Here is a 10,316-nt window from a genome sequence, read left to right as displayed (position 1 = left end):
CGGAAATAATAATTAAAAAAAGAATTTTTGGATTTTTCCTTTTATTTTGCATTTTAAAATTATTTTTAGATTTGGTCTCACGGTTTCACATAATTAGCATGGTCTCAAATAAACATGAACCTATATATATATATATATATATATATATATATATATATATATATATATATATTATCATACAATCATTTTAACCACCTTTTGTTAAAAAAAATAAAAAACAAAATAAAATTATGAATCATTCAAGTATCATTTATTAAAATACAATATTATCTTATATTGTATACTTTAATATAATTTAGTATTGAATTTTTAAAATTTTATTATTTTATCAATTTATTTTCATTATCTATCTTAATCTAAATGTAAAAGAAAAAAAAAAACAATTGATTGAATACAACCTTTCGTATTCAAAAGATAAACATAACAATATATAAAATAATTGATTTTGGTTATTTTATCTATATTAATTTCTTAATGATTACAATCTATGAAACACAGATAATGATTATTATAGTTGTGTACCGGTGGTTATTTCTTACACATATTCATATAGTAAAATATAATTCTATAAAAATGTGTTTGTAAAGAAAACGGTTACATTCGGTTTCCTGATACAAACATGCTTCGTAACGATTGCGACAAAACTGAACGACATGTTTTAATTTCGAACGCCGATGTATCGCCGGAGTATTTAGCCGTTTCCATGCCGGTCGGTCTTTATTCGCTTGCATTTAAATTCTTATTTCCTAGCATCCCCTACCATGATCTGTTCATCTTCTCATTACACTATAAACGACGTTAACGTATCGTTTCTATTAACTTTTCATTCCGCGTATCAATCGAAAGTCAGTCTACGATTTTCACCCTGGCAGCGATGATCTCTGCAGTCTTTCGTTAAACTCAACCGAAAATGACGCATCAATTAGAAAATAAACAGTTTCAATCGTATTTAATTCCGTAATTACAGTGTAGATTGATCTAAATCATGGCGGGTGATGGAGGAGAAGGGACGTCATTGGAGTTTACACCTACATGGGTTGTAGCCGCCGTCTGTACTGTCTTCGTCGGCGTTTCCCTCGTCGTCGAACGGCTACTACACTACGCCGGCAAGGTTGGTTTTAAACTTTTAATTGACATAGTTTCTCCTTATTCAAATTTGTGTAAAGTTTAGTTTCTTCTCTGATTTGTGTAGAAATTGAAAAAGGAGGGGCGCAAGCCACTGTTTGAAGCTCTGCAAAAAGTGAAGGAAGGTATTCTTCTTTTGGAAAGTCAAATTATACACTCAATCTCCATTAAAAATTATGCATGTTCTTCAATGGTGTGCACTAATCGGGCATAACTAGGCGTTGAGCTCTATCAGCTTTATTGTTTTGTTGGTGCAGAATTGATGCTGTTAGGGTTTATTTCACTACTATTGTCTGTTTGTCAAGATAGGATTGTTAAGATCTGTGTGAACAAGACGACCATGGAACACTTTCTTCCTTGCCCGTTAAAAGCAAAAGAAAAGATGATTGATCCCAAGTCAAAAAACTCATCTACTATTCGCCAATTGCTCGGAGATAAAGAAACTTCAATGGGTTATTGTGCTCAGAGGGTAATCAAATAAATCTAGCTTTTGTGTACAACAATGAAAAACTTAATTTATCCAAATAAATAGTACAAATATTTACACTCTTCATTCTCCAATTACAGAATAAGGTGCCATTGTTATCAGGCGAGGCCCTGCATCATCTACACATTTTTATTTTCATACTAGCAGTTGTACATGTGACGTTTTCTGTTCTTACTGCTGTATTTGGAGGGTTTAAGGTTAGTAAATATTGTTTCCTAGAAAATGTTTTCTTTCACTTGATTGATTAGTGTATCTTTTGTAATAACGTATTAATTAATAGATACGCCAATGGAAGCAATGGGAAACATCTATCAGAGAAGAAAATCTCAACACTACACAAGGTGATTCAGGTTATATCGATCACAATATAGCTATTATGGATTTCATGATCTCTCTAATTTTTATACTTCCATTTCATTTTATGAATCTCAACTACTGTGATGATTTACATGCAGTTCAAGAACCGACAATCACAGATGTTAGAAATCATGATTTCATCAGGAAACGGTTCTTGGGTTTTGGCAAACGTTCAGCTCTTTTAGGTTGGCTGGTAAGGTATTATCATATCGTTGTTTCAGCTTCACCATTAATTAATTATCTTTTTCCCCCAATTTAATTTGTTTTTCAAATCTTATTAGTTATGTTATCCTAATTAATTAATGATCAAATTTGAAGCATTCTTTCTTCAAGCAATTCTATGGATCAGTGACGAGGCCAGATTATGTGGTTCTTCGATCCGGTTTTATTACGGTTCGTATTATTCTTTTTAAAAATCTAGTAAATGCTAATGATCATATGATCATGATCTTGGTTTTATATATGCATGGCAGACACATTGCAAGGGAAGCCCAAATTTTAATTTTCACAAGTACATGATACGTGCACTTGAAGATGATTTTAGGAAAGTTGTAGGCATCAGGTAATTAAGTGCTTTCATTCTAATTTTACAAATTCAAGCCAAAGAAAAAGTAATTTAATTAATTTATGATTCATTTTCATAGCTCATTGATGGAGTATGCTGTGCTAAATCTAATTTATGGTTTCATTGGTATGTTGTAGTTGGTATTTGTGGATATTCGTGATCATATTCATGTTACTGAATGTCAATGGTATGCAACACTTTTACCATTTTACGTTTTATTTATCTAGTTTCACTGTTCTTTTGAACTTTCGGGTGACAAAAATAATTATTGTTTCTTGGTTTCGTGCAGGTTGGCATACGTATTTTTGGATAGCTTTTGTTCCATTAATCGTAAGTTGTGAAATAAATCCAATATGTTGGACCACTAGCTAGCTAGTAGGATCTATTAAAATCTTCTACTTAAATACTGTGATGAAATAAAATTCAATTGTTTATTACTATTATTATTATTTTTTTGTTCAGCTGCTACTTTCGGTGGGATCGAAGCTTGAACACGTAATCATTCAATTGGCTCATGAAGTTGCGGAGAGGCATATAGCCATAGAAGGCGAACTGGCAGTAAAACCTTCAGATGATCATTTTTGGTTTCATCGCCCAAAGCTCGTCCTTCTCTTCATACATTTTATTCTCTTCCAAAATGCCTTTGAGATTGCCTTCTTCTTCTGGATATTGGTAACTCTACATAACCAAATTAAACGCTCCTATCAAATATCAATATCAATACCTAATAAATAAAAAAAGAAATTGACATCAAATGTTTCCTTTTCTTTATCAACAGATTCAATTTGGATTCGACTCGTGCATAATGGAAAAATTGATCTACATTATCCCCAGACTCATCATTGGGTAAATAAATTAAAACATTGTTTGGGATTCAAAATGTGTTAATGATTAAAATTCATTAATTTGTTTTTTGTTTGGTTTAGGGTTTTTATTCAAGTTTTATGCAGTTACAGTACTCTACCACTTTATGCGCTGGTAACACAGGTAATTTGTTTCGTCTTTTGTTGTTTTTAAGGTCAAACTTGTAATTCCGACTTTACAAAGAGATGTTAAACGCATGATACTATGACGCAGATGGGAAGTAGTTTCAAGAAGTCGATATTTGAAGAGCATGTACAAGTAGGTCTTATTAGTTGGGCTCACAAAGCCAAGAGAAATAAAGCTCTAAACGCCATAACCAATAACTCTGCCCAAGACGGCCCTGGTGGCGGCGGGGGTGGTGGAGGAGGAGGAGGAGGTGGTGGTGTCGAGTTAGAAGGAATTCATATTGCCAGAGATCCACAACGATCTACGAATACATGAAGATTTTAACTTCACATTTGCTTCCCAAACCAACTCATGAGCTCTTTGAGCTCTAGAGTTCATCAAGATTAACCTATAGGATGATGTGTGTCGATGATTTTATCTCTTGATCATGGTTTGAAACGAAATCATCTCTGCACATCAAGATCATGATTTTACTTTGACCCGTTAATCGAATAATGATTCATTGGTGAACATGTGAGGTCATTATCAGTTTTAGTGATGCTAATTATGGAACAAAAGTCATCAATCAAATATATAAATTATCAATGATAGTATTAGTTGTCAAATTGACCATGAAACCAAACTATATTATCTATAATTAGTAAATGGACAAAGCATATGATTAATGTAAGAATTTGAATTTTAATGATAAACCTGATTATAGTATATGTTCTATTAGTTCTAATTGTAAGTTATAAGTGGAGTTTTTAGTTTACTCTTCAAAAGGGTCCTTATGGAGAGAATGAATGCTCTTAACATATATATATATATATATATATATATATATATATATATATATATATATATATATATATATAAAGTTATAGAACCGTGTTGGCTCAATATGTGATAGACTAACACTAATATCATAGAAAGAAATATGAGAAATGTTAAAACCTTGAAAAAGAATATAGAATGAAACGTACCTATTCAGATATAATCATCATTATATGATGCCTAAATGAGAAATATATTAAGTGTAAAGTAAACATTGCCACAACAATAATATACGATTTTATATTGGCATCTTGAAATGTTTGATATAAGTACTTAAGTTTTAGCTTGTAGAAATCAATTGTTTTAGATAACAATGAAAATTGAAAACATGAAAACAATTGTGGTTGAAAATGTCCATTCTCATGCCATACATGGTATTCTTTTCTTGAGTCTTTTTTATCTTCCTTTTACTATTTGTTAGAGGTGATTATATCCATTCCATCAAGTTAGTAAAACTAATAAATAGTTTAACTGGGATAGATTAAATAGGTCCAACAAGCCAACATATCCGGCCCATTTTAACTAAAAAATTATTAGTTAACATTTCGCTAGTCCGGTCCGGCCGAACTATATATGTTGAAACATCTACTCTTTAGCCATGAAAGGACATTAGAGGTGGCAAGGGAATGTATAAGATAATAAGAAGTATTTATCAAAACGATTAAAGTGGGTTATGGTTTATGGACCTAGTTCTTGGATGATCGGTGGTTGGGTGATTTTGTTTTGAAGAAAAAGTTTCTCATAATTTACACGTTGAGCAAGAGTAAATTGTTTGTTTGGTGAGTAAAGTTTGTGTAGACTTCCTCGTTTGACATCTTGAATCAAATAAACATATGGATTCTACTGTGCTTATTTGGCGTCCTCGGTTTGTGGCTTTTGGATGATGCTCCTTGCCTACGGGGAACAACGTCACTCGTTGGAATAGTTTTATTCTCATTAAGCTTAGTATTATGACGTGGAGGGTGAGTTTAGATCGCACCCACTAAAGCCAATTTGGTGGACAAAAGGGTTTGATGTTGATTTTGTGCCTTATCCCTTTTGTAACACCCACAATGTCATCTTCCTCTAAATTGTAATATGGGCAAGTCTATTCGTTTTGTAGCTCTTGGTGTGACTATGCAAAATAATGTGAATCAACGCAAATTTGGTGGTTAATGTGATTAAGTGGGTCGATATCACCAAATTTAATGTGAATCAAGGCAATTGTTTTGATGCAGTTTCATCACGGACCTTTGGGTTATTTAGACTTTAGATAGGCAAAACCTAGTAAAAAAATAAAAAAAAATAATTAGATTGTTACTCAATCTTTTTCTTTTTTTGGATTTTTAATACAATCTCTAATGTAAGTAGAATTTGGTCCCTCGGTTGTAATTGAGTTTGATTAATCTGTGGCATTTTTTTATTCGTTAAGTTATAAATGACAATATTTCTTTTTCAAAGATAACATTGAGTCACACCTGGTACAACTTTCAACTGGTTAAACCCGAGTTAAAACGTAAATCAACAACCAGCAAAGAAATTAGTTGTCGTCTTCTGATTCTCCATATACAAACAAAGGGGTCCTAAATTTAACCCAGTGGTACCAAATCCTCCAAAGCAGTTTGTGGACGACATTAACAAACTTACCCCCCACTCCCCAGTTCTCAATGCACCTCATTCTCTTCTCCCCCTCTCTCCACAATTCAAACCCTAACAATTTTGGTTCGGGGAAAACAGGTTGGTGCTTCAAGATCATACAAAGACGATGATGAAGCAGTATGTATCATCATCATCACCATCGCTTAAAATAGCAACCACAGGAGGATTAATTACGTTGTCGAATTTGAATTTGCATTTTCCATCTTCTCCACACTGTTGTCGAGATCCTAAATCTAGTTTCTCTTCCTTCCCTCTGGTACCATTGCTGTGACTAATCATATCTGATAATCACTCACGCACACACACCGAGAGTAGTTTATTGCTGATGGTGAATTGTTGATCGGATTTTGGTGTCCATGAACAGATTGCAGCTAAATTTGTCATTTCGCATCGGAACGCCGTTTGCTACGCAGTCCAAGAGTCATCCGCCGCTTCTACTGGTATTCTCAGCAGTGTCAGACAATTACGGTTTAGTTTCTGAATTTGCACATATTTTTAGGGATGCTCGTATTTCGGTTTATGGTTTATCCTTTGGTTGGTTTCGGTAATGGTAATCATCTCGAATAAAATAAAACTACTGTTTGCATCTTTTAGTTGCTGCCGAAACTAAAGAGGATAAAGAGGGAGAATCCAAAGCGGCTGCTGCTCCGGCGAAGCCAAAGGCTCCGGCGAAAGCCCCTGTTAAGGCGTTACCGGAGATGATGAAAGAGGACGTGATTCCTTCCCTAAGATCGATTCTTGAAACTCAACAAGATATATCCGAACTTGAATTGTTTTTTGAAGACAACAAGGTTAGTGGCCATTTCATCTTTATCATCATCATCTTACTGAAAAGCGTATGTAGTAATTAGTATCTTGATTGGAGTCTAATAACAAGTTATTAAGATGTATGTAATGTATGTTCCCTTATGCAAGCAGCTAGAAGGGTCCTTTATGAAGAAGGGTATACCATATTCATTCTGGGCTTTATTCCCAGATGGTAACATCACAGGTCAGTTCTTCTTCCTCCCCTAACCTCATCCATTAAAAAAGCAAACTCAAGAACACCATTTGATAATTAATTGTCTGTATCTGTAATCCAAACAGGTCCAAAAGGGTTTTCAATATCATCATACGGGTCAACTGCAAGCAATGTGGAACCTTTTCTGGTGGATGAGAAAAAAGTGACATCAAAACTTCTTGTTTTCTGGGTTGAAAAGCGTTTAGCAGCTCAAGGAATAATTCCTGTCTGGACAGATTAAGATCATGTTTCTAACTGTTCATACTCAACAACAACCATATACATGATAATGTACAAGTTTTTCGGTTCTTGATGCTGTAAACACAACGTTTATAATAGCATTCATTCACTTGGATCTTTATTTTTTACTACTAGTATATAACTAAAAAACTAAAAAAGTATCATCCAATTGCATTAAAATCTAGAGTACAAATGATCCTTCTTTGGGATCGAATCCAACAGAAATTCAAGTTAACAACAAATACAACAGCAACTGAAAGATATTATGGGCCAAACAACCAAAAGCTCTGACTGTGTTTACTTGTCAGAACTCAGAAATGGGTGTTTGAGTTATGGCTTCGCATTGCTTGCCTGAGTTCACCTAAGAAATCAATCTGACTCCCTGAAGCTCCAACTCCAACTCTGCCTGCCTGAGAAATCATCTGAAAAAAGAAATTACAATAAAAATGGTTTGAGAGAGAGAGAGAGAGAGAGAGAGAAGATGAATGAAAAACATTTGTTGTATTATTATAACCTGATGAGGAAGTCGAAATTGTCCCCATGCTGATGCACTGCTTCCTGAATACATAACCGGTCGATCTACAAAACAAAAAAAATATACATAAATAAATAAGTTTGTTTCTATCTGTTTATGCTTTTTTGCAAGAAACTTTTCTTTTCACAAAATCGCAAAAAAGGAAAGATAAAAAAAAAAAAAAAAAAAGACCTCACTTTGCAACTAAATTTTAACGGTTTGTCCTTTAAATTGTTCATGAATGAATGATGAAAGCTGAGTCCTTTACTCACCGGCTAAATCAGTTGAGGGATTTTCATATGCATTGATAGCAGCTGCCCAACCTGCAATAATGAGAGAATTATTGTCAATATTTAAAAGTAGACTTGGCTTCAATTCAATGAATAAAGTAATTAAGGAAGTACATACGGTTGTTGAGGAGTTGATAAGCTTCACTGCTACAGCATCCTTGCAACCCAATTAAGCGTGGTGGATCAGCATGATCCAAAATAGGAACATTTCTTTGATTTTTATCCCCATCATTCCCATAACTACCTGCCTTTTCCAATCTATCTGCATATAATCAAAATCACCCAAATGAAAGTTATATAAGAGCGTAACACAAAATCTGAATCTGATATAGTGATTGATACCAATTGATCTCAATGAATCTGACATATTTGCTGCATTTTCTCACACTAGTTTCCAATACTTACTATAGTTATAACCAAATGCAATGTTTTCCATTAATAAGAAAGATAATTTGCTGATTTCCATTCCTCCGATCTAGAATATGAGGATGATTCAGGTGTTCTTCCTATCTCTTAACTTTTAAGGCAACAATAAACCTCAGATCATGGATTCAAAGGACATGGACATCAAAAGATAAGTTGACGACTATCTACAAATCAAAAGAAGCATACTTGCTACACAAAGAACAACTGAGCTGGGAAAAAACTATTAGAAAGGAAAATTACACATCCCAAAACCCTAATATCTGTTTATGCAAGTGAATTCAGCTTCTCCTATCACGATTTAACGATAATAAAGAAGTTAAATGCTAAGAAAAAGTCGTTTACCTCCTCCAGACTTTCTCCTTCCAAGGGATCGATTCCTAAATATAAGCAAGTGAAGCAAATAACGCCGTTTAGGTCAAAATCAACCAAATCAATGTAAACGGAGAGAAAACACATACCTTTGATTAGGAGGAGCATAGCGTTTGATGTTGGCAATGTTGACCGTAGATGATGAATCGGCAGGGGTTTCGAGCATTGTTAGGTTTAACTTTTTTTTTTTTTTTTTTTTTTTTTTTTGCAAAAATCCCCCAAACACCACCACCGGCGCTATATGTTATATATACACAAAATGATTTGAGATTTTAGTGGTGTGTTACATGTGAATTAAAGAAAGCATGGGGGGATTTAGGGAACTAGGGTTCTTGACAGTGCCGCCGGCCCGTCGATGTAGAACACCCGGAGAGAGGAAAAGGGGAAATACAAGAGGAATTCGATTATTTAACGACTTCTTGACGATGAGTCGTCCGAGTACCCGATCCAACGCTCCGCAAGGCGCGTGAGGGCAGGGTGTTGTGTTAAGAGGATATCTACGTAGTTAAATGCGATATTAACAAACCTAACCCTTAATAAAGGAAATCATTCACAAAATTAACCCTTTTTTGGTTTTGAAAAATCGGAGTAGTTACGTTCACTTCAGAGTTATTAGAGTTATTAGATGATTGATAACAACTTACTTAAATGTATTTTAGAGTTTGACATCGGACATTCTAGACTGACATAGTAAATTTAGGACTCACATCATACATTTCAGATATTTCGAACACACACTATAAATTGTCGTCGTATATTTTGGACATTTTTACATACAATTTAGAATCTTTGCACTACACATTCGTTGTTTTTCATCTTTTGTTTTACTTACAACCAAAAATTTAGAATTGTTTTTTTTTCAACATTTGAAAATGAGTTCATCAAATCGAATATGCAAAGAAAGCTTTGACAGCTCCCTGTTTACTTTCATAATCTTGAATTAACCAACCTGAGAACTTTCACCAACATTAAAAAAAATATATTAGGGATTGTTTTCAGTTATGTTTTGTGATAACCAACCTGGGAACTTTCACCAACATTAAGAAAAATGTTAGGGGTTGTTTCCGGTTATGTTTTGTGGCTCTGGGATGTCTGGTAAGATATGTTTGTAAAACATTAATCATTTGTGTAACATCTCGGATTAAGGTACAATTGTTATTCTTGAATCTTTCCCCTTTTTGTCAAAATCGGTCCCTTTATATGATAAGTTGGCAAGTCAATATGTGGGGCGTACGCATGAGTACGATGCGCGTACTCATGTACCATGCAGAACGCGGAGAACACCTAGTACGTTGGGCGTACCAAAGGGTATGTTGGGCGTACTAGGCTCAGTATGCAAACCCTAATATTTCTTGTGTCTCTATTTAAGGAACATGATAGCCTTATTTCTAGCCACCTTTATCAGCCTCCAACCTTCCCTAAACCCTAAATCTCGAGTGTGTGCTTGTGAGTGTGATTTTGCAAGCTTAAAGTGATTCTTGGCCCTTGTAGTTAAAGAG

At 34.2% G+C, this 10,316-nt stretch overlaps 3 protein-coding genes across 3 annotated transcripts; 2 read left to right on the top strand and 1 right to left on the bottom strand.

Moving 5' to 3' along the window:
* Positions 1 to 605: 605 nt before the first annotated feature.
* On the top strand, positions 606 to 3,839 carry LOC145139062 (MLO-like protein 1). Its single transcript, XM_079073017.1, has 14 exons — positions 606 to 1,111; positions 1,193 to 1,250; positions 1,383 to 1,594; positions 1,693 to 1,809; positions 1,893 to 1,953; positions 2,068 to 2,162; positions 2,288 to 2,362; positions 2,443 to 2,531; positions 2,672 to 2,721; positions 2,824 to 2,864; positions 2,997 to 3,206; positions 3,313 to 3,380; positions 3,461 to 3,521; positions 3,612 to 3,839. The coding sequence occupies exons 1-14, from the start codon at positions 986 to 988 to the stop codon at positions 3,837 to 3,839; spliced, it is 1,491 nt and encodes a 496-aa protein (XP_078929143.1). The 5' UTR covers positions 606 to 985.
* A 2,081-nt stretch (positions 3,840 to 5,920) lies between these two features.
* LOC145137345 (DUF2996 family protein) lies at positions 5,921 to 7,339 on the top strand. Its single transcript, XM_079071488.1, has 5 exons — positions 5,921 to 6,234; positions 6,343 to 6,418; positions 6,573 to 6,769; positions 6,897 to 6,969; positions 7,065 to 7,339. The coding sequence occupies exons 1-5, from the start codon at positions 6,085 to 6,087 to the stop codon at positions 7,217 to 7,219; spliced, it is 651 nt and encodes a 216-aa protein (XP_078927614.1). The 5' UTR covers positions 5,921 to 6,084; the 3' UTR covers positions 7,220 to 7,339.
* Positions 7,340 to 7,361: 22 nt separating this feature from the next.
* LOC145137346 (uncharacterized) lies at positions 7,362 to 9,217 on the bottom strand. Its single transcript, XM_079071489.1, has 6 exons — positions 8,907 to 9,217; positions 8,791 to 8,825; positions 8,141 to 8,284; positions 8,005 to 8,055; positions 7,733 to 7,797; positions 7,362 to 7,640 (listed from the first exon to the last, which is right to left on the bottom strand). The coding sequence occupies exons 1-6, from the start codon at positions 8,981 to 8,983 to the stop codon at positions 7,530 to 7,532; spliced, it is 483 nt and encodes a 160-aa protein (XP_078927615.1). The 5' UTR covers positions 8,984 to 9,217; the 3' UTR covers positions 7,362 to 7,529.
* Between the last annotated feature and the right edge of the window lie 1,099 nt (positions 9,218 to 10,316).

The sequence above is a fragment of the Lactuca virosa genome, chromosome 9 (genome assembly GCF_052849685.1).
Source record: "Lactuca virosa cultivar CGN04683 chromosome 9, Lactuca_virosa_CGN04683_v6, whole genome shotgun sequence".
NCBI lineage: Eukaryota > Viridiplantae > Streptophyta > Magnoliopsida > Asterales > Asteraceae > Lactuca > Lactuca virosa.
The sequence above is the reverse complement of the archived record's forward strand: the minus strand, read 5'-3'. Positions and strand labels throughout refer to the sequence as shown.